The sequence below is a fragment of the Trachypithecus francoisi genome, unplaced genomic scaffold (assembly GCF_009764315.1).
Source record: "Trachypithecus francoisi isolate TF-2019V2 unplaced genomic scaffold, Tfra_2.0 Lachesis_group0, whole genome shotgun sequence".
Classification (NCBI taxonomy): Eukaryota; Metazoa; Chordata; class Mammalia; order Primates; family Cercopithecidae; genus Trachypithecus; species Trachypithecus francoisi.
Genome location: NW_022681453.1, coordinates 38,671,745 through 38,697,189, shown reverse-complemented (window position 1 = coordinate 38,697,189; position 25,445 = coordinate 38,671,745). Strand labels below are relative to the sequence as shown.

Below are 25,445 nucleotides of genomic sequence, written 5' to 3'. Positions count from 1 at the left end.
TAATTCCATTTTACTTTCAGCAGAGCTCCATAAGTGTCAGACTGATTGGATTATTCAGTTCAATTCTAATGGGTTGATATTTAGTGTAAATCTCTCCTTTCCCAATACTATCAAACCCAAATTTGCAGATGTGAGCATTCTTGTTTTTCCATATTTTTAAAGGTGTTTTAGAAGAAGGCTAGGAGAGGCTGTGATGCAGACAATATCTTAAACTTGAAAGCCTTGACTATAATGACTATTTGGTGTTTAGAAATAATTTTTTTAAACCTGCCTTTACTAACAATTGGAACAAATGAACATTCTTTTTTAAAGGGGACTTTTTTTTTTCTTGAAATGGCCCAAACACTTCATAAAATTGTCCTGTTATTTTTAAGACCTGAAATTTTAAACTAACTTTGTGGTAGCTTATTTTAACACTCTAAAATATATTCAGAATAGTTCACCTCAACATGCTTGAATGCTGAATATTTTATGCTTGGACAAAGAGCAAACTGTAGGTCTTTCGCCAAGCACAGTCAATGCACTTGAGTATGGGTTACCAAAAATGCTGAAGAATTTTTTTTTTTCTATTTATTGTTATAGCTCAAATCCTTGTGTCTCTTGTAGGCTTTAAGTGACATAAATATGCATTTCCATCTGCACATCCTTGTCAGGAATAGTTCTGCTGGGAGGTGTTATGCCACCCAAGTACTTCCAGAATAGAGTCTGTTAATCCTGTTACCACTATAGAAACTCAGAGGAAAAGTCTACTCAGGCCACTACTGCAGCTGCTGTGGCTGTAAACGTTCCAGCAACCACACCCTGGGTACCAAAATGAAGCAAAAGAAAATTGAATTTTTTCAGTAGAAGAGGGATGTAGAGTGCTGACCTCAGTCTATTACTCAGACCAGCGGTCTCCAGACTTTTTATTGTAAAGCTTATAAACCTTTAATAGTAAAAAAGGGAAAAATAGCAAGCCCACCTAATGCATGCATATATGCATCTGTATACATCCATGTGCACATGCATACACAATGGAGGCATATGCTACCATATTCACGGTACTAAACATTATAAAACATGCAAAAATAGTTATTATATTAGGATTTAAAAATAGAAATAAGTGTTCTAACCCCATTGGATAGATTTGCGCCTCCTCCAGGTATACATATACCACTTTGGAGATCACTGGGCTAAATTTCCACCAAGTGGACTATCAAGAAAATAGATCTTAAATCCCCAGTGAGGCCTTTTGAAAGATTCCATAGTTCATTGGGCACACAGAGTTGGGCAAAAGGAGTTATAAATAAGCATATGGTTTGATCCTCTGTTCCCTTGCTCCCGTGATTTCTTGTCCTTCCAACAATGTGGCTTGACTTCTGGCTTCTCCAAGGCCTCTGTATAGATCTTATTTCCATCCTACATTTATGCAGGTACAGTACAAATGGTTTTAACCTGATAGATGCTGATAGGGAGCCTCCTAAAGTCCACCCAACAGTATGTCACCCCCAAGTCCTCATAACTCAGAGACAGAACTAGCTAAATAAACCAGGTTCAATGATCATTCAGTAAGTATTTTTCAACAATAATTTACTGATTTATAAATACAGATTGGATGTCTTTAACTGCCCAATTCCATATCATGCAAGAGATTTCAGATTACCAATGAATCTAGTTGTGAAACAAAACGTCCACAGAAAGGTGGTGGATACGAAAACACCTTCTACCTCTTATAGTGAAAAACTGTTTTTTCAGCTGTAGGAAAAATTGGACACTTAAATCAAAGTTCCTTTTAAATTGATAAAAGTAAAATATTTTAGTGGTAAAACCTAGAAAGATCAGAGAATAGACAAAATTTCTCCCAATCCCTGTTGGTACAAGTCTAAATGGACACAATCTTTCTGGAAGGCAATTAGCAAATTATATTAAAAGCTTGAGAAATTCAACCATTAATTCAATAGGTCCTTTTCTCTTAATTCAATCTACACAAATAAATAAGTATTTTACAATCATGACAACAATATTTCTTTCAAGAGTATTCACGGTAGCAAAAAATAGAAACTGTCTACATTTGTGTTGAATGGGGGAACTGTTAGTTTATTATTCACCATGTAAGAAATGCTAAGCGTTCTTTAATTCCCTATATACTGAGTACCTGCTGTATGCCAGGTCCTCTTCTAGGATATAGCAGTTAATTGACACAGACAAACTTTCATTAGGCGGCATTTTAGTCAAGGGCGGGAAATCCATGCACACCATTAGCAAATAAACAAATAAGATATTTTTTAAAACCACTGTGCAGAAAAATGAAACAGAGTGATGTGATAGCAATGGCTGGTGATCAGGACTATGAGATTAAAGGATTTCTGAGTCTTGGCACAACTGACATTTGAAACCACATTTTTTATGGGTTTTGGTGGTGAGGGGGAGAGGTCCCTGTGCATAATAGGTTGTTCAGCAGCATCCCTGGCCTTGACCCACAAAATGCTAGTGTACCTAGCCCAGTCATAACAATAAACATTATCTCCAGACATTGCCAAATTTCCATTCCCTTGGGGGCAAAATCTGCCCTGATTGGGAAGCACTGTTTTTGATGTAATGTAAGGGAAGGCCTGCCTCACCCGGGAGGTGACATTTGAGCAGAGACCTGAGTATGTTTTTCAATAATCTTTAGGATGAAGGGAAATGGTTACAATACAATGGTAGCATCTATAATACATTATATTCAATAAAATTCCACTTTAAAAAAATTCTATCTAGACAGACAGTCTAGCCTGTTAGGAACATGGACTTGGAGCCAGGCTGCCTTAGTTAAAATTCTAGCTCCATCACTTACTGGTTATGTGACTCTGGGTAATTATTTGATATCCCTGTGTTTTCTGTGTCCTCATGTGAAAAATAGCAATGACACTAGTAGTACCTGCCACAAAGGGTTGCTGGGAGTATGAAATGGGTTAATATAGGCAAAGCTCTTAGAAAAATGAATGGCATCTGGGAAGCACTGTAAGTTTATATATATATAAATTATAATTAGAATATGTAGTATTAATCAGATATGTAATTGAAATAGTTTATTCATTATTAATCTAATTATGTTGATATATTATAATTGTATATTTATTTATATATAAATTAGAATTAGAATATATATCCTAATATGCAAATATGAAACATAAATACAAATATGTAGATACATACATATAAATCTATAAATATAAAATACATATATACCAGATATTTACATTTTTGTGAAACAAATAGAACAGTGTGTTAAAAATGGTAGCTTTATAGATTTTAATTTATTTGTATCATTTTGTATTCTTCACAGTTTTACAGATATCAATGCAAATGTTGCATTCAAATCAAAATAAAATACCAAGATGTGTTTTACCACAAAAGACAGAAATTTATAGACTTTTACTAGGATCAGTTGGTCTACAGAGAATGTGGAAGGAGGACCACTGGGATGTGCTCAGAAAACCTCCCCTAAGGATGGGTCCATTGTCAACCGAAAACCAAGACACCCCACCTTTAGTCTGTCAGGTCATCAGTTGGCTGAAATTTGTTTGTTTGTTTGTTTGTTTGTTTGTTTCTGCCAGGCACTATGCTAAGTTCTGAGAAATTGAGCTACATGGCTTATGTATTTCCTCAAGGAGTTCCCAACAGAAAGGAGAGGAGAAATACATCCACAATTAACCACAGTATTATAAACTAAACTAAGGGCTCTAGTGAGGATATCAACCTGGATTTCTGGGGGCTCCCAAAGGAAACAATTTTGATTGGAGATGCAGGGGACAGTTGTAGGAGGCTTCTTACAGTGGGTTTTGAGGGGTAAGTTTGGAAAAAGCAGTTATTAGTTATCAAATAGGAATTCTGGGTTTGAACCTACATACAAAGTACCTGCTAATCAAATACCAGCAGGATCAATTAACCTGGAGAGGAGTAAGTCAGAAGGGACAAAGCAGTTTTATTTCAGAAAGTATCTCAAGCTCGTATCAGAGTGCTTGGTTTCTGAAGCAGTTTGGAAATGCAAAGTCTGACTGCTGTAGGAATTAGAAGACATAAGTTCAAGTACTAGCTGTGCCCCTTACCAGCGGGGTAATCTTGGGCAAACCACTAAAATCTCTGACCCTCTATCCGTTTCCTCATTCATGTGATAATGATAATAATACTTTGCAAAACTGTTGTGAGCTTCAAATGTGATAATGCACATAAGAGACTTTAAGTGACACTCAAATAGTTCGGATGAATAAATTGTGATGGTTTTAACATAATAGAGAATATTTTGAATAATTATGGTTTATTTTTAACATTTATATTTAAACACTGATAGTAAAAAATTGACTGTATATGTAATACCAATCATGCATGAGTTTATAGCCTGATTGGCTTCATTTATTTTTTCAGAGCCTTAAACCTATTACTAATCCAAGTGCATCAAACTATAAAAACTGCTAACCATTTTTTTTCTCGGATAACATAATCTTTATTTCTTGAGACACTTTTTACAAACATTAAACTGAAGGTAACTGCATAAAAATGAAATGGAGACTCATAATTGCAAACTGCTTTCATGTCTGAAGAAGATTCAACTATCTCTTAGGAGTCAATTGTTCCTTGTTACCAGCTTATGATCCAGCTATAAAAGTATATCACTTAGCCTATGTCTGTCTACAGGTGCAAAGTATAGCGGCGGGCAGAAAACTGAAGTAATTATCCACAATAGTTAGACCAAAAAAAAAAAAAAAAGCCCACTTCAGCCCCCAAAAATTGAAGTTGCTTTGCAGGTGTCAGGGAAGCGTGGGGAGGGGGCCATGCTCAGCCTTCTTCCCTCGTTCTTTTGTACTCTTTAATCCTTTTCACCTTGAACACTCACTTCTATTATTTCTGGAGGAATAATATACTTTAGCCTTTTCTCTCTTTTTAAAAAAGATTTACTAAGGCTGATTGAAAAGGCTTAAAATGTCCTCTTCTCATAGCCCTTGATAAACATTTCATCTAACGTTTCTTGAGGCAGGATTTTAGCTGAAGTGCTACAGAAGACAAATCAAAACAACGATTTACACAACTATGACTTTAACTTGAAAGTTTTTAAAGGACATCTTCCAACCAGAGCTGCCATTTGAAAATTAAAGAAAAAATGTCAAATATATTTTATCTTATTTATCCTCCCTCCCAAATTAGATTTAATGAACCCAAATTCAATGTAGCAATTGATGTAGCAATTGAATACTCCATAGTTACTTATTTCCATTCATTTCAAAAAGGTGAGGAAATTTTAGAAGGCTTCATTCCTCAACTGGAGAAAATTATCCACTCAGCTTTATTACTCAGCTTTCAAAGAAGAAAATATGTTTTTCTTGAAAACATAGCTTCTTTGAGTATCAATCACCTTTTATTATGCTTTTCTCAATGTCAAGAAATCTTCATCTTCCTAATTTTGTTTTGTTTTCAGCCATTGTATGTTTTCAAATTTTACTCAATATAAAAATAATAGTGATCTACACATCTAAAAAATGATGATTCTGACCCTGGCTGATACTTTTCACCATGTTTGATCATGTTGAATGATTTCCTACATTTTTTATATTGTATTATTACCTACCAAGCTGTGGAGAGTATAATCATATATTTTAACAACAAAAATCACTTCTAACATTTGAATGAACTTTACAAAATTTTCATACAAAGGAAAAAACTTTTTTTCTCTATACAGTTTGTTAATGGTTTGGTAGCTTATACCTTGAAATGTCACTTGTCTGCCTTGGTCTGATTTCAGCCACGGATAATTACAGTACTAAATTCTAAGCTGGAGTATAGTTTAAATCCAAGAGAAAACATAATTCACCATTATAGCTTTAAAAAATGGTCTATACATTTGAAATATACACTCACTTTAAATGTTTTGGCCTAGAACTAAAATTAAAATCACCCTACCTTAAAGTCTTATGTAATAATTTCCATGTAGGCTTCTGGAGTTTACTGCTCACAAGAAAAACTTAGCAACAAGCTACCTGTTTCCATAGGCAACTTGGCAATAGAATTTGTAGGTTAAATGAGAATAAAAAGATCTACTCAGGAGACTGAGGTGAAAGGATCATTTGAGCCCGGGAGCTCTAGTCCAGCCTGGGAACATATCAAGAATCTGTCTCTAAAAAGAAAAACAAAATAAATAGAGAGAGAGGAGGGAGAGAGAATGGAGGCCAGACATGGTGGCTCACCCCTGTAATCATAGCTCTTTCGGAGGCCAAGGTGGATGAATCCCTTGAGCCCAGGAGTTCAAGACCAGCCCAGGCAGCATGGTGAAACTGAGTCTCTGCACAAAATACAAATTAATAATAATAATAATAATAGAATAAGCTTGCCGTGTTGGTGCACGCCTTTAGTGCTAACTACTCAGGAGGCTGAGGTGGGAGGATCACCTGAGCCTGGGAGGTTGAGGCTGCAGTAAACTGTGATTGCACCACCACCACTGCACTCCAGCACGGGTGACAGAGTGAGACACTGTCTCAAAAAAAGAGAGAGAAAATGGGAAAATATTCAGGTAATAGTGAGCCATTAATATTTGTGTGTGTGTTCATGATGTGTGTGTTTTGCTTTCTTTATGACTAATATTATCAGAAGAATATTGTCCAAAGTATAATTTTGATTATAATGCATAAGATATCTTGAAGAAAGTTGTCACTATATTCAGAGCCAATGACTTCAGAAAAAGAGTCCAGATGTGAGGGCAGAGAGGATTAAATCTGAGTGGTAGTAATGGAAATGAAAAAGCAGACATGGACTTGAGAGATGTTTAGTAGAAGGAATAAATAAGAACTTGTAAATGATTGGATGGAGGGATAGGGCCAAAGAATAGTTTTAAGCCCAGGGAACTGGAAAAATGGCAATACAATAAAGACAAATTAATTATGACTTCTCCAGGGATAGCCAGAGTTATCCAGGTTGGGGAGATGAGGGACTTAGTAGAAAGAGACATAATAATTGAAAGGATTTTGCTAGTTACCCACATAAAATGTCCAATAGACAGTTACAAGTGTGAAACTGTAATTTGTGATGACTATGAGCTTCTTGAGGACTGAAACCATTTGTTGTTCTTCTCTGAATTCTGCAGTGGTTAGTGCAGTGCCAGGCATGTAGTTTATGCTTGGCAAATATTGCCTGCATCTCTGGCTGGCTAGATAAAGATTTAGGGGCCAACTTCATAAAGAAATCAATGATGTTGTGAGTGTGGACAAATATGGCCTTTAAGGGTAGTGTAGGAAGAAAGAAACTAAGAGGACAAAGTCTTAAGGAACAAATACGTGGAAGGAGCTGGAAGAAAACAGAAGCTGATAATGGTCAGTCAAGGAATTACACCAGAGAGGGAGAAGGAAAGGACAAAGTAAAAGAAAAGACAAAGGGAAGGGAAGAAGGGAAGGGAAGGGAGAAAGAAAAGCAGAAAGGAAAGAAAAGGAAAAAAGGAAGGGAAAGGAAAGGGAAGGAAAGGAAAGGAAAGGCAAAAGAAAAGCAGAAAGGGAGGAAAAGGAAAAAGGGAAAGGAAAGGAAAGGAAGGGAAGGGAAGGAAAGGAAGGGAAAGGAAGGGCAAAGGGAAGGGAAGGGCAAAGAGGAGGGAAGGGCAAAGGGGAGGGAAGGGAAGGGAAAGGCAGAAAGGAAGGGAAAGGAAAAAGGAAAAGGAAAGGAAGGGAAGGGAAGGGAAAAAGGAAAAGGAAAAGAAAAAAGAAGGGAAAGGAAAATGGGAAAAGAAAGGAAAAAACAAGAATAGAATCAGCGGACCTAGAGAAGAGGACATAGTGGTTATTTATCATTTCAATGCTTTTATCTATAAAGACTCAAATGAGAGAAAACACGGACGCAAAAATTACAAAGTCACATTTAGTGATCAAAAATGAAAATCATTAAAACGTTTTCTTAATAACTTAGAGTAAATAAATTAATAGCTCCTGTCACATTGATTCATCCGTTGCATGTGGGTACTCAATAAATGTTAATTGAATTAAATTAATAACATTTGCTCAACAATAATAAAAACTTAATTAGCTGTCTCTCTTTTCTCTGACTTAAGTTTATGTCCATTCGTTCTTGCAATTACCTGTAGCCCAAACATGAATTTTCTATTTCACTGATGTTTAAGATTCACTTTAATTTTTTTCTAAGAAATATAGATGAGCTTCTATTTTTTTGTCCTAATTTTGGTTTGTTTTTAACTATTGGTAAAAAAATTATTTTCTCTAAGTTAATGTCAAGAACTATGAATAACATCCCAAATATAGTTTCACAAGTTCCTTATTTAACTCTAAAATAATTTTCTCTACAGAAGAAGTGATACTACTTTTTTATGTTTCTCCTTTGAGCTTATGCTACTTTGTAGTACTTTGGGTGCAATGTCAAATGATACCATAAAGGAAGGAATCTGAATATGATGAAATTATTGTTAGCATCATCTATAAGAGATGGAAGATGTCAGTAACATTCACCCAAAAATTGTGACTCACTTCAGATGTCAGAATTCTGGTTTGAACAGACTGGGTTCTCAAATGTGTGCATGTCAGATGACTTTCTAATGAGCAACAGATAGTTCCCACTGAGGAATGAAAAAAAATAAAAATATAAACAGAGATATAGAATTAAAATAACTTTATGAATGGCAGTTTAACTTCTCCATAAAATTCTCTCAGTACAAGCCTAGTGTGCTCCAAATGGTTGCTTAATGTAGCACACTACTTACATTCAAAATGCTATACTTAAAATTGTCACAAAATTAAAAAGAGAATCATATACCACTTGGCTGTATACTGTATTCTCCGCATGTTCTTACATTCCAGTAACCTCTATCCAACTTTTTTTTGTTACTGAATTACTTTGTGCAAAAGCAATTTAAATTACATGCAGCCTGACTACGTGTGATAATTTGAACTGATTGTTAATTAATTCTGTTAAGTAAATAGCTGCTGCAATCTCCATACTCATCAAGGTCTCGTTATCTATCAGCTCTTTCTGAGCTGCTCTCTAATGTATGGGATAAAGCAGCTGTAACAGAACAAGCAGGATTCCCTGAGTGTGCAAAGAAGGTAGTTTTGCTTTGCAAAGACTGCTTAGGCAAAGGCGAGTGTGTAAAACTCAGCTATTTGCAAGGCTCGATTTTGGGCAGGTGACACATCGCAGTATTTAGGGTGAGAAGGTTTTGCTGATGTGCATTCTCAGTAGTTAGGAAGGAGGGATAAAAGCTAAGAATAGATTAGAGAAAATATTGCATAATATAAAAGGGAAAAGGACAAGCACAAAGCTTTTGGAATCCACCAGGCCTAGATTTGAATCTCAGTTCTACTACTGAATAAGGAGGAGGCCTTGGACAATTTACCTAAATAAACTCTGTAAGCCTTGGTTACCTTCATTCATCTGCTAACTGGGGATACCCATTCATACATTTCCCATCTGTTCAAGGAGGCTAACAATATCTACCTCCTAGAGTCTTTGTGACGCTTAAGTTCAATAAGGCATATAAGTGGTAACATAGAACTTGACATAAGATACATGCCACGCTGTGTGTGTTCGTGTGTGTGTGTGTAAAGCAGTGGTTTTCAACCAGGATGATTTTGTCCCACAGGGGAAATGCAGCGATATCTACAAACATTTTTCATTGTCATGAGCTAAAGGGTCAGGTGCTACTAGCATCTTGTGGATAAAAGACTATGATACCACTAAACATCCTACAATCTCTCCATGCCAGAAAAATATCTGGCCCAAAATATTGATGCTGCTCTTAGTGTTTTAAGACATCATTTGAATGTCCATCTATCTCCAATATTAACTGATTACTGGATGCTTTGATACCCAAGTAAGAAAAATAAACTAATTATGATTTTTCATCGTCATCGTCATCATCATCATTATATCATTAATTTGGTGAATCCCTCTGGGGTTAGAGGAAGCCTAGTGTTCTCTCATCCGTAAGGCTGATTCCACTTCAATATTCAATACTACATTAATTGCTTTCAACAATAGATGTTTTCTTGAATCCCTATTTCTGCCAATCCTTTTTATGGTGGATGAAACCACAACCAAGAAATTTAAAGCCAGCACATAAAAGGAAGAGAATAGAAATTAAACATTGTTGAAAACCAAGGCTGTTTGGAGGATCAGAAAGAGACAAAAATGACCTAAGACAGTTGTGTATACCAGACTGATAGTTCTGGTGCCAGTTAAGAGTCTTTGGAAAGCAACCATCTTAAGATCGGTTTCTGAAAATCACTGATGCACAGGTCAGCGGGCTGTTCTCTCTCTTTCTCTAGTCTCAAATGCAGAAGATCCCTGGCATCGTGATTCCCAAACTTGTCTACATGTTAGAATCACCTGAGGAGCTTCAAAAATTCTCCCGTCCCACCAAGGATTGTGATTTAATTGGTCTCCTGAAGAGGAGAATACAAGAGCTTTAAAAATTCTGAATTTTTAAAAGATTTCCTGGGTGATTCTACTCTGCAGAAAAGTCTAGAACCCATTGCCTTAGAAGGCAGAACACAGTAGACATTTCCATTGGCCCTAAACTAAGAAACAACCTTGGAAGGGAAATAAAGATGGACTTGGCAAGAATATGTTTCTTGCACCGAGCTGCATAAGCATGGTAAAATCAAACCAGGTTGCCAACTGTATTATTAATTTCAGTCACTCAATGTGAACCAACAAGGCATTGTGTTAACAATGGTAATGCAATTCCCAAAGACACCTCTTGACCACCTCCCAATTGCGCCACCAAACCATGAGGACTGTTGCTTGTTCAGGTTTTAAGTTGTTCCTGGGCATCATGAGCCCGTAAGGAAGTTATAAATTAGCTGCACCATGACCCAGTCTGGTCCTCTCTGACATGATTTTATGATATGCTTACACTTCTCAATCCTGTAACTTACAGTTATTTCTTTGATGATTTGTTTGATGCTCATGAAGGTCAAGGTCTGTGCCTGTCTTAGTCATCCCTCTATCCCCAGTATACAGCCCAGCGCCTGTTGCAGAGCAGACTCCCAATCATTACGTGGCAGGAGAATGCATACAGTTGTCCCTCAGTGTCTGAGGGGACTTGGTTCCCGGACTCTACAGATACCGAAATTTTCAGATGCTCAAGTCCCTAATATAAAATGATGTGGTATTTGCATATAACGTATGCATATCCTCCCATATACTTTACTTGACCTTTAGATTATTTATCATACCTAATACTATGTAAATGCTATGTAAGTGGTTGTTATACTGTATTGTTTTTTATTTGTGTCATTTTTGTTGTTACATTCTTATTTGGGGAGATTTTTCTGAATATTTTCTATCTGTGTATCTAGGATTTGTTGTATCGGGGATGTGAAACCCACAGATATGGAGGGCCAACTGTACAGGAGATGTAAAATACATGGAACACTTGGGATTTCTCAGCCTTCTCTATGGCTCTCCAAACCAGAATCTCAGTCAAGAACTTTGCTGGAAATTCCCTGAACATCTCTAACTATTGTGCCAGACAGTTACGTGGAAATAAAGCATGTTCCCAAGAAGCATACCCCCAAAGCCATACAAGTTACCACCTGAATAGGAACTTAAATACCAAGGCAGAGAAAGCCACCGTGAGGTTATGAGGACAGAAGCAGGAATGAGCTTATAGACTATTCATTTATATGCATTTTTCTTTTTAGAGAGGAGGAAAATGAGATTTGTAAAAACAAAGTAATAAAGTGACTTGATTGAGATCATATGAATAACTCAGCAATATTGCCTACCATATGAGATCCTTATCCTGCTCTTCAGATTATACACATAATACACTATGAGAGGAGGCTGTCAATGTACTATGAGATTTTGTTGATCCAAGTGAATGAATTGCTTGATTCTCCCTATTTATCACCAAAAAAAAAAGTATAAATAAGTGTCACAAATTACCATGATAAGTAAAGTTTGCAATGTCTATAAAATTTTATAATGATTGCACTCTTCTTTCTTATATTGTTATTCAAAATTGTCTTGCTCAATAATACTTCATTCTTTTTCTTAAGACTTTAATCTTAGAAAAGTCAAATGTGAAAATTTCTGCAAATGTCCATTCTTAGGTCACTAGGTCACATATAGTGGGTTTCTGTATGTGTTTTTTCTTTTTTCGTCTAGATACGCAACTCACAAATGAAAAGCATGCAGATGAGAAACCCATTAATGCTATCGTTATAAATTCAGTATCTGAATTCAATATCACAGATGGACCAGCCAAGGAAAACCCCAATGAGAAAAAACTGTCAGAATCCAGCACATCACTGTCCTCCCTTGAAGAATGCCAAACAACATTTTCTTACCTCCAAACTGATACTTCAGTTCATCACAGAGACACTGATGGTATGTTTCTCAGAATTCAAACCATCTCTAAATAAAGCTCCCAACCCCCATCCCCTGTAAAATCATCACATATGCTGTTAGGAAAAAAAAGTCTTTATGAATATTAAACAGGAAGACTGATTTGAAAACTCTGGTGAATGACATATGTCAAGGTCACTTTGCAGTTATGAGGCGCTTGGCAGATTGTTTGCTCTCAAAGCTGGGAATCGGAGGCAGCATGTTTTAAATAGCTGGGGTGGGACATAATCTTCTTGCTATGGGGCTATGAGGCAGATAAAGAAAAATGGAAAACTTCTTTCTCTCCTCAGATATGGAACTATTCAGTCTATACCTCTAGTCAGAGAGAAGAAGGCAGAGAGAAATAGTATTAAAATGCTGGAAATATATAAGTATAGACAGCACAAAAAATTAAGATGCTTACCTCAGCAATCTATGAGAAAGGAGTGGTTCCCCTGGGTAGTATCCCTAGACATTCTGATCAGTGCAAACCTAGACCCAACCATCCCTATATATGATATAAAGGGTACGTTTCGTTTGCAAAGCCAATTTCAAATTGATTTGGTGATAAATAAACAATCAGCCAAACAAAGTTCAAAATTGTGGACTCCACACCAAGATATGGAATTTTACTCAGGTTAACTTTGCAATGACCTTTACAGGAGACAAACCATTCAAGAATTTTGTAGTGTTCAGTATCTACATTTGCATTTAAAGACAGTCTGGAGTTTCTCAAAGGAAAATGTAATAAGGTATGGTTTCTGGTCTACATTTAAATTCATATTTACTTTTTGAAAATAAGAAAAAAGATTAAATAAACTTTGAATAACAGCACCTTTGGAATCACACAAGTTTCACTTCTGCCTCTGAAGTCTATTAACTGTATAGTACTGGGCATGTTTTTTAAATTTAACATCTCTGAATTTCAGTCTCTGATTATATGATAGGCTCGTTAACACCATGGGATATGTTGGGGATCAAATAAAATAACATGTATAAAGCACCTAGTACAAAAGTTGGTACACAGTAGGTACTCAATTTCAGCCATGATTGTGATTACAATTTTGGAAAGTAAGGAGGGTTTCTAACACATGCTATGTATGTGGTATCTTGTGCACATGTTGTCATGAATGCTTTAGGACAGAAACTACAGGCTTAATTGCCTATAGTTGCCTGCGGATAATATGAATACTAAGTAGGCTGGAAGTAAACAATAGGAATTGGTGAGGACTATGGCAAGCTGGAGAGCGCATGGCTCATCTAAAGGTCACTACCTCAACACAGTACCAGCTGATTGTTGCCAGAAGGAAATACAGGGCCAGAGTTGCCAGATATTGAAGTTTCCAAGAAAATCCAGAGACCAGAAGTGTTATGTAAAATTTCTAAGTTTTCCAGTGTTGATCATTACTTGTATTTATTTTACAAAGCTCAAGATACTCCCAACAACACATCATTGGGCCAACTTTGACCTGTAGCTATCAGATTATGACTCTGAATTCAGGATGATACTCAAGTCTCTAGCTTTGGTAGAGATGAATCCCAGTCAAGAAAACGTAACAGCAGAGAGGCCTCTTTAAAAGCATCTTGATGCTACAGAATTTTATCAAATTTTACCAGGAATGTGTGGATGCTGCTTATCATGTGAATAATTGAATTAAGTTAAATCCCAGAACTGGGAATTGCCATTGTACATATCCACACAGTGAAACATACTTCCCCCCACAATCACTGTGATCTGACCTATCAGGGATACTGGAGGAATAAGAGGGGCCAAGCCAACTAGCATGACACCTGAACTCTTGTATTCTCAGGAAAGGGTCCAAATCACTACTTCATTAAAATGGCAACTGACACCCAAGAGCCTCACGCAAAAAAAAAAAAAAAAAAAAATAGCTGACTACTCTTCATTCAAAGAGCAAAGGAGATCCATGAAGATAATTAAATTAGATTATTTCCAGGAAATTCAGGTTGTAAGCTGACCACATAGGTGATAGTCCACTTGTCCTTTTCCTCCCGTGTGAAAAATCTCCCCAGTGAAGTAAGAGCTTTTGGCACCCGGATGAAAGAGAAAGGAAAAGAAGTCAGCCTAAGACCCCCAAAGAGTGATAAAAAACTCTTATTATCCTAAACAGCAAACATCAAGGAAATCAAGAGTTAAGTCAGACTCACTCCATTTTAGAGAATTTTTGATAGTAATTGTAATTAATTTAAGGATGCAGAAATTGAGAGCTGGGGTCATTGTTCGTACCGAGATAAATACAGAAATATCTTTCAGGAACAGCAGGGAAAACAGAAGGGAAAAGAGAATATTGCATCCACTTTCATGTAGTTTGTGGCTAATTTATTTTCGAATGTATAAATGAGTGCATAGGAATAGATGCTTAATTGCTAATATCTATTATTTATATACATTGCCCCACTTAAAACAGGATGGAAAAGCCTCACACATGCAGATTTTGTAAAATGTGTTACATCCATTAGCACAGTTCATGGTGTGTGCTCTGATGGGAATTTAAAAGGATCTTTACTGCACATCACACACTGTGTGCTGAAACATTACTTTATTACTAAATTGTGGTTCATCGTGTGTGGTCCCTTTCCTGAATAAAATGGAAAGTGTCCAGAGGACTATCCGTGTCCCCACTTCTGTTTCTGCAATCTTCTGATTGTGAAAGCTTCTCTGTGGATAAGAAAACCAGAAATATACATGATATTAGAAAACAGTCCCCTTAAAAATAATCCTGAGAATATACCTAATTGATGTATAATTTTGAATTTGAGGCATCTCATCCAGGTGGAAGAGGAAAATCATAAATACAAGATACCTCAAAAGAATAGTCTTAATTACACCATGGACTACTGAATAAAATGATTGCATTTTCTACACTGTAAATTTCATACAATTAAATGCACTAGTGTCACCTTATAAAATGTTTCAATTTTATAATTATTTCAGTTCATTTGCTCAGAAAAAAACATAAGCACAAATTTACTTAGTATCACCGAAATCTAGTCATTCTAGTTCTAAAGAACTGACTTGAGTGTTAGTTGTGCTTGTCTGAACTTAAATAGATCTTGACATATTTAAGTAGCTATTAAAATTGATAACATCAGGGATGATACCCCAGCTAGAGAAAGGCATTCAATCACTCTTTATTTATTCCCATTCTACATTACAGACATTTTTTTAAAGAACTCAATGTGGGGGAGTGGGAACCGATTTTTATACTTTTGGAAACTTTTAGTAATCAGTGGATTCATAGTGTCATGAATCTCATTATGATGCTGAATTCTCTGTGATAGCATATTAGTGTATTAAAATACTGGCTTTGGGCTGGTATAATGTTGGCTCTTTTCTTTTTCTTTGCTTTGAGGAGGAAGAGGAAGGACTGTGATTTGTCTGGGGTCACTTCCGGGAGAACGATTCTTGCCGCTTAGGATAAGGAGTCCTGGGGTAGCAGGAGGTGTGCTTCAGCAGCTCAGAAATGCTTCAGGAACTACTGGAACTACTGTGGTTGCTCTTATCCCTCCCACCTCCTAACCATGGGCACCAAGATGGCAAGATCCAAAGTTGGGAGGGCAGAATCAGGTAGTGCAGGACCGCAGCCATAAGGCGCCCCTCAAATACACTTGTGGAACCTCCTTGCATTGCCATCTTTTCCAGTCTAATTAAAGATGATGCTTTCTAGTGAGAGAGATTCTCCCTCCTAATTAGCCAGTCCCCAGTTGTATATTTAACACCTCTGGAAGCTGTGTTAATTCTTCAGCGTCATTAGGGTATCACTCTGCACATCACGGCCTCCATGTCCTAAAGGTGCCCCGGGGTGTAGAAAGGAAATGAACCCCAAGGGGGTTTTTGTCATGGCTTTTTGCTCCCAGCGAAACACCACTGTTGACTGTACAGCCTGCAGGTCTCTGATCCATCTTAAACCTTCTTTAATTCAGGTTTAAGGAAGCAAAGCCAGGTAGGCACTTCAATAGCAGTGATTAGAGCCTCTGCCAGGATGCCAGGTGTTCTATAGAGGAGATTTAATACGCATAGAACTTGTGACAAAGAGCAGAAAAGTCAAATACAGTGAACAGTAAGCCATCCAGACGTTAGCAACAACAAGAAGCCTCTCCCACCTCTTCCTTTCGTCCCACCAGACTCCTAGTGCACTGGTATGAACTTGGAGACCACTAGTACTAACTGTTGTCAGACAGACTACTAGTCACTAACCACTATCAGATAGAGCACTAGTTACTAACCGTTATCAGATAATGAGTCATAACCACTATCAGATAGAGCACTAGTTACTAACCGTTATCAGATAGACTACGAGTCATAACCACTATCAGATAGAGCACTAGTTACTAACCCGTTATCAGATAGATTGTGAGTCATAACCACTATCAGATAGAGCACTAGTTACTAACTGTTATCAGATAGACTACAAGTCATAGCCACTATCAGATACAGCACTAGTTACTAACCGTTATTGGAAAGACCACTAGTCACTAACCACTATCAAATAGGCCACTAGTCACTAACCGTTAGCAGATAGACCACTAGTCACTAACTGTTATCAAGTAGACTACTAGTCACTAACCATTACCAGATAAACCACTAGTCAGTCACCAATCACTGTCAGATAGACCACTAGTCACTAACCACTGTTAGACCACTAGTCACTAACCACTATCAGATAGACCACTAGTCACTAACTACTATTAGACCACAGTCACTGCCATTAGCCAGAGACACAGAGGGAAGATATACATTCAGAGAAAGATGAAAGCAGAGAGAAGATAAAACCACTGCCTAAGACACCACCCAAAGCAAAGAGCAAGAGAAGTACCCTGAATTTTCTCTTCCTCCCATCTTGCAGGTTCCACTTACTGCCTTCTGTTGGCTGAATCTAGACAGAAACCACTAAGAGCAACTGGAAAATGTTCTTTGCCAGTCTTGGGAATCCAGCACAGAGGAGGGCAAGAGGAGGGAATGGAGAGGGAAGCAGGCCATCAAGAAGCCGGCAGTGGCCTGTGCCATGCTCAAGTGTGTCAGAAGGAAACTGGGAGCATATTATGGAAGACAGATTGGCTTCCTAGTTAAAAACTATGGAGGAGTCAGTCTGGATTCAAATTACAGTGTCACAATAGCCTGTGTTTCCTGGGGCATGCCTTTAAACACTCTTTATCTCAGTTTCCTCATCCATAAACAGGGATCATAATAGTACTCAACTCAGGGTTATTTGGAGACCTGCGTAAGCTGTATGTGGAGGCCTGCACAAAATTTGTAATAGTGAAGACATGGAATCAAACTAAATGTCCATCAATGATAGACTAGTTAAAGAAAATGTGGTCCATATACACCATAGAGAACTACACAGCTGTAAAAAAGAACACAATCACATCCTTTGCAGGAACATGGATGGAGCTGGATGCCATTATCCTTAGCAAACTAGCACAGAAACAGAAAACCAAATACCACATGTTCTCACCTATAAGTGGGAGCTAAATGATGAGAACACATAAACACAGAGAGGGGAACGACACACACTGGGGCTTATTGGAGAGGAGGGAGAGGATCAGCAAAAATAACTATTGGGTACTAGACTTAATACCTGAGTGATGAAATAACCTGTCTAATAAACCTCCATGACACAAGGTTACCTATGTAGCAAACCAGCACATGACCCCTGAACTTAATAAATGTTTAAAAAAAAAGAATTTAAATAAGTTTTTTAAAAGTTACAAAACAAAGGTTCTAAATAAAGAAGGACAAGAGAAATAAACACCCCCCAAAAAAGTATAGAGGGCTATAGACTGGCTTTTGGCAAAATAGTTGACACATATAACAGTGGGATAGAGACCAAAGGCTTTGGATCCAGAAAGACTTAGATTTGGATCTCTGCTCTACAATCTTACAGTTGGGAGGATTTAGTACAGTCAGAAACAATCTCTGAACCTTAGTCCTTGCATCTAAAAAATGAGGACTACAATATTTACTTGTTAGAATCATTCATTGATTTAGTCAGTCAACCAGAGAGAGATATGGTTTTTTGCCTCTTGCAACGTAGATTCTAGTAGGAGGAGGTAACAAACTAATTTCATGCCATCCTATGGTCAGTGCTATGAAGAAAAAAGAGATTGCTGTGAGAGTTTCAGCAAGGATGTGATTTAGAGGGAAGGTGTTTGAAGCTAAAAACTTAAAGGTTTGAATAGGAGTTGGGTGAAGTTGGGGGACAGGAGGGTGTGCAATGCAGGCAAAAACACAGCTTGTGCAAAGACCCTGAGCCAGGTGCATTCCAAATACTGCAATTTAGTCAGTGTGGCTGGAGTGCTGTGAGTATGAAGTAAGTAGAGTAGGTCCAGAAGTCAGAGAAACAGGCAGGAATCCAATCATGCAAGGGCTTGTAGGCTAAGGCAAGGATTTGGCACTTTTCTCTAAGGGGAGAGTGAGTTGTTTACATTCAGAATTTAAAATATCGAAGGAGCTGATGAATTTGAAGTGGGCTGGTGTGGAAGCAGAGTGTCCTTGCCAGGAGGCTATTGCTGTTGACCTGCTGGTGGCTGATGGTGGCCAGAGCTAAGATGGTGGCCCTGCAGGTGGTGAGCAGCTTGTGGATTTTGAATACGAATTTGAGGTGGAATCAGCAGCACTCAGCAATGAATTGCATGGGAAAGGTATGATGAGGAAAAGCAAAACGACAAAGAATGACTACCAGGTTTCTGCCGAATTCATCTGGGTGTTCAGGAGCCATCCATAAAAGAAAATAGGAGGAGGAACAGATTCGTAGGACCGGGGAGTGAGAGATCCAAAATGCAGTTTGGCCTTGGTAAGTGAGACGTTTTGAAGACGTTGCAGAAGGGATGTGTGGCAGGCAATAGCCTATATGGTACACATTTTTGAATGGGCTGAGAAGGGGTGCAAATCACGGGATATGACTTTGAATATCACATTTATTAAACATTAAATCCCCAGGAAATAGTGCAGGCAAAGAAAAATATACTCATTCAGGACAAGAGGAAATCCAACACTCTTTTCAAACAGTTGCAAATTTTCCCCTGAACTGCTTGTGCAAACAAAAATTGGCCATATGCAAAACAGTTTTACCTGCTCATGTAGAACTATTTAACATGCCTTTTAGGAAAAGTGTGGAACACACTTGAAAGTTCGGAAAAATCTGTTTTCAATTCATTAATGTTACCATGTTGTTTTTGGGCAAGAGACTCTGCCTTTTAAAACCAAATAAAAAGGACTGACTTAGAAACAGAAAAAAAAAAAAAAAGGGCTCTATTCTCAAGTGCAAAATAGGTGGGTAGAAGGAAACAAGTGCCAATTTGGCCAAAGGATTAAGCCAAAGCTTTTTTTTTCTTTTGTAAATAAAATCTACAGTATACATCAGAAGACGAGACCTCCAGAGTCTGCCAACTTGAGGAGACATTGGCAAGAGCAATTGAACCAAAAGGTTGTACACTCTCAGGAAATTACAAGACCACTTTACAAACAGGTCCTTCACACTCTGATAGGAAACACCAGCTCCTATCCTTAAGGTCACCTGCATTCCCGCCCTACTTAGCTCCAAAGCAAACTTTAAACCTTGCATGTATAAAGGACAGGATCCAGTGGACTCATTTTTATATGGTCATAAGCTTGAGTAAGTTTCTTGAGCATTCAGCCTGAGGGATCACAGAGTATTCACTTGGAATATGATCTGCTGACAGCCTCTTCTTTTCCAGTGGCTGCTATAGCAGCGGTCTTCATATTGGTGAAACTCGGTGAGGTTGTATGTCCCTCATCTTTGACCATCTTTTCCTTTTCAGAAAAGCTTAGTTGAAACTGTCTATGTACTATTACTAACTTACTCTTGCATTTTTGTGGGCGGCTTGTGGTGACTTATGAGATATGGGAGAGTTGGTCACATGCTAAAAGCTGGCTCTAGGTGAAGAAAAATGCAGCATATTTGGCAAAGAGATGAGTATGTACACTGTAGAGGTATTGTGGAATCTGCTGCCTAAACTATAAATACTGAGTAATGGCCACAGCACCTGCAACAATATATGACAATTAAAGTAGTCATAACAGTCATGATATGGTTCTTTACCACCATCTTTCTGGGAAGAAAGGAAGGGAAGGTAAGAGAAAGAGGGATGGAGAGAAAAAGAGGAAAGAAGAAAGATTTTTGTTTACCTGTATTCAGGACTCACCTTATAACTTTATATAGTGTTTTTACAAGAAACCAAAGTGGCTTTCTTTAAAATATTTGTTCCTTTTCATAAGATGTTTCCATATCTTTCTTTCACTTACAGACTAATAATTATATGAATAATGAAAGAAAAGAGTTTTCTGGAAAATGAAAAGTAAATGAATAGGGCGATAAGAGCACTGATACTATAGGCAAAATCTCTTCCTTATGCTTATACACTCCCCATTGACTAAAGTCTGAAAACCAAAGTTATTAGCATTCTTATTGGGACAAATATAGATCCTTATGAAAGTCAAACTTAAATCAATTAATAAGCCCATCTAGAGGAGAAATTTTTCTCCAATTCATGCTAGAATGTTACTTTCAATTATCAATAGTCTTCAGATTACTGATTTTAATTAATTAGATAATATATCACATGAACATTAACCTACCCTTTTACAAAACAGTCACACATTTTTTAGACTTTTTTAACTTAAAAGAAAGAAAAGTTATAGTTTTAACAAGAGAACTGCTACATCTTCTAACTAATTCCCTTTATGGAAACAAAAAACATAATAATCTATAACCCATCACAGCTGTTTGGCTAGAATTACCAATTACCTTCAATGCCTTAGAGATACTTTCCAGATTTTTACAAGTCTGCGTAGTAAATTTTTAAACCAATTTTCTTAAAGAGGATTGATAAGATTTAAAACCTTTTAGGCATATGATGACGTATTACACTTAAACAACTTGAATATAAAATCAAGGCTTTACATAACTGGAGGGAAACGGAAACAGAGATTAAAAATAAAACACAACCCAAAAGCTGTGATTATTTTAAAAAGCATTTATATTAAGTTTTGAAATGTGCTTTTTGCTTGCACTGGAATATGGGTGTGGCAGATTTATGGGAATCCATGTTGAAAAATAACAAAGCCTGATGATAAGAAACAGGGCGTTTGTACAGTCTCTCCTTGTCCCCAGTCCTAATTGCTTCTTAAGCCCCAAGTATTTGGGGAGTCCCTGCAATTTTTCAGACAGTTGCAAGGTTTCCAAAGAGGTAGCTAATTGTGTGGCTTCCCAGAGCCTTGCAGGCAAAGTAAATAAAGGAGTTTAGAAAAGTGACAGCACTTTAAATAACCAGATTATGTCGAATCAATAGGAAATGTTCAGGAAGTTAATAAAGCAATTACTTAAGTAGAGTCAGCACTGGCATGGGGGTGGGGGAGCTTGAGAGAAGAACGGTGTACATTACCTCTAATGTGGATAAATAATTAAGAGTTGGCTAGCAAGTTATCAAGTATCCCAGCACACATGCCCGCCCTTCATAGACACCCCCAGATGTGCCACTATTAATTGGCCTTCTTCTTTAAACAGAGGAGTGTGCCTCCCTTATCCTCGCCTGTCTGTTTTGCCAGTTTTGGGACTGTCTCCTGATGCTCCCCGGCACGTGCGAAACAGTGTGTATCAAAGTGTGCTGCCCCTCTCACCGGTATCACCACACCTCGGATGAAAATCACTCTCGGAATGATTGCAACTGCAATTGTGACATGGACTGCAGCCTTTTTGAATCTTGCCACGAGACCAGCGACTGTCTGGAACTGGCCATGGAGATTTCAGAAATCTGTTACCGCTAGTACAGGGAAGTAACCACGTTCCGGCAGTCCTTTTGGCCACAGTGGGAAATTCCATTACAACAAGACTGATTTCCATGTGCTGAAATGTAAGGACTGTACACATTTCTTGGATGCTATAGGCCATTTTATTCTGCACCTGTCTAGGAAAGCTAGTATTGTCAACTCAGTGGTCTTATTCCAAATTTCACAACCGCATGGCTCACTGAAAAATAAGATTCTTGATCACATGTGATGAACAAATCTTAAATACCTCTTAAATGCCGTAGGTACAAGATGTTTCTTGACTATAAAATAGCATGTTAAGCCACTGCGTTATTGCACTCATCAGCTTGCATCACGGATTCAACCTCATTCACAAATTCAGGACAAATTAGTGCATTCTTTTAGAATTGACATATATTAGCTCGTCTTTCTAATGGACTCATGCATAAACATTATGTATTGTTGGTTATTATTAATAATGTATTGTATAACATCATTTTATAATTAAAAATTTATTTATACAGTCTCTTAAAATTCACTTATATGTACAGTTTAGGTAGGAAAGGGAATTAAATGAATTAGAAACCATGTTCATGTAATTACAACAGATGTCTCTAAAACATCTCCAGTGAATTTTGAATATGGTGTACTTCAAGAGAGTACTATAATTCTAGACCATATTATTGTATGTCTATGACTATGTCATAACAGGTTATTCATATTCTTAATTTGTTACAGAAAGGCTGTTAGTTATTCTAACAAGCATAAATGAGAATTATGTGCAAGTTTCAAAAAAAAAAGATCCCAATCAATTCTTCACTTTCTTCATTTTTATTTGTCAGGTCCAATAAGCAACAGGATATTAAAACAGATTCAGTTCATTTTACAAAACTATCATTTGTATAGATACCAGAAAGAAATACACATTGAGGGTACTTATTCAGCACCAAGCTTCTTAATATGGCATGTGCATCAGAAACCATATGTTTTTCCTTGTCTGATAATTAAAGTGATCAATAATTATGTCAAGTACTTCTTTTACTTATTTTTTTTTTAAGAAAAAGATGTGATATAGACTGGAAAGTGATGTTCGTCTCAAATAAGTTTAAACAGTTTGTGGTGAAAACACATCTAGGTTAAAGTTAGTTTGGAATCTTCTTTACTTTCTGTATAAACAATTCCATAGTCCTTGGGCAAATACATTGCTCATTACTTTGTGCTAAATTTCAATGGATATATCTTGATATTTTCATTGAATATAAAAAAGCATCATGCATGAGTAACCAAACAAAGAACACAAAAGTGAAATGGAGAGTTGAGGGAATTTTTTGTCTGTGATTTAAGGCAACAGCAATAACAAAAGAAAACTCCAAAATACCTGTTTTTTCCTGACTTAGGAAATTTCAGGAAAAATCACCATTTGCTTTATTTCTGCAGCAAATTAGCACATTTTTCCAATTTGAAGTAAATTCTCCCAAACATTGAAAACTATTCATCTTTTAAAAATATTTGTAAACTGCCTCTAAAAAGGCATTTAACCACTCTCAACTTGCTCCTGGCAGCGCAGTGCATCCATGGTTAATGCTGGCTTCATTGCTGTTTGATGATCATGTTATTCACAAACCACAGAGCATGAAAGTACCCCACACCTTCTATGAAACAGTATTTCTGCTTTTCAGAAGCTCGAAGAAACAGCTCTATACTCGATGCATAGAACTTGTAGATCATTAGAAGAAAAAAAAAATAGATTCCTAGAACAGGAAGGGAACATAAGGTTGTTCTTATGCAACCTTCTTATATTTCACAGGGGAAAACAGAGGCCCCATGAACTGACTTATTCAAGACCACACAGTGAATTATTGGCAGTGTCAGGAACTCTAACATGGGTTCTAATTTTCTGACTACCTGCACTACTCAATTCTTAGTCCAGCTGGTATACAGTGGCACAGGTGTTCAGTTATTAAAATACTAAAACACTACCAGACCGACTCATCAACAGTTGTTCCCTTGTACCTCCTAGTGCTTCCTTATGTCCCATCCCTCCTGGCTCCTCTCTGAGCACCTAGCCCTCTATCCGTGGTCTAGTCACTAAAGGAGGAACACCTAGGGGTCTCTGGAACCCTATTCTTATAATATGGTACCTGGTATCATTGGTGAGGCCATGCCATATTGGTGTTAAATATTTCAATTATCATTCCCTTATTCTTTCTACTCTACATACCCTCAAATTATGCAAAGATTGTGCATTTCAAATGTGAATTGAATGCTTGTCAATTAGAGACATAAAAATCACCAGGTCTTATGTGATAATGTGGTCAGAACACTACAAGATCTTTCTGTGGCCTTGCTTTCCACGGTTTGTTAACTTTGTTCCTCACTTTCAGAATTCACCGTGCTACAACAGAAAGGGTCGGTTATACAAAGTGTGAAATTTCTTTTCTTTATAACCAATAATAAAACATCATCCTTTTTGCAAACATGAATGGCTCTTTCAATTGAATTCTTTCACAATGAAACATACGCAACTGGGAAAATACAATTGCAGAAGTAAGGCAGATCAAAAAGGGATGTGGTTATTGATTAAATACAAATATCAGAATCTGAGAAGGCTCAGATATTTTCTGCAATGATGAAGGCCTGTGATTACAAATAAAGATAATGTTGTTCTTTAAGATGGGACTTCTCAGGGAACAGAGTATTCTGATTTAAGGAAGGACGCTAGAATAAAAGAGATTTAAGAACATACAATCTTTATATAGAATGAAGAACAGCATTTTTCCTACAGCATTATAACCACATATCTACATTGTCTTTGCTCTGCTCAAGGGATTTTTTATAAAACCATTGCTTCTGTAAACGTCGACAAAATATGGAAAGCAATGAAGATATGAAGTTACATTTAACTTGCTAATGAAATTTTCCCACTACATAAGCTGATAGGCCTACAAAATTAATTATCAATGCTGGACAATCAAAGGTAATAGAGCGAAAGCTGCTTCAGTTTTTTTCCAAAGGAGTAAGAAAACATCCAGGCAGAGAAACTTTACAAATAGGAAACACTGTGGAAGGGTGTATTAGCATTTTTTCAAGGATAAATGCAGAGATGGAAATATTTGATAGGCAGAATTCATGACCCAGTGCCTCTAAGTTTCTCTCTCTCAACAAAATGGAGAAAAATATTAATATGTACACTTACGATTGTTTGACTGTAAGAATTTTGCCCATCAAATACTAAGTTCCCTCAGTCCACACAAACTATAGACTCTGATAAAAGATAAATATTTGATTTAAGAGTTTATTGGGTGTTCTTTGAAGA

At 37.1% G+C, this 25,445-nt stretch overlaps 1 protein-coding gene across 2 annotated transcripts in view; it reads left to right on the top strand.

The window, feature by feature from the left end:
* The window catches only part of MDFIC2 (MyoD family inhibitor domain containing 2), a 105,512-nt gene extending 80,904 nt beyond the window's left edge, over positions 1-24,608 (top strand). For both annotated transcript variants that reach the window (XM_033200005.1, XM_033199996.1), the window contains 2 exons: positions 12,118-12,339; positions 21,888-24,608. In XM_033200005.1, coding sequence (XP_033055896.1) covers positions 12,118-12,339; positions 21,888-22,147 — 482 coding nt within the window. In that variant the 3' untranslated portion in view covers positions 22,148-24,608. The remainder of the gene's footprint in view (positions 1-12,117; positions 12,340-21,887) is intronic.
* Positions 24,609-25,445: the final 837 nt, after the last annotated feature.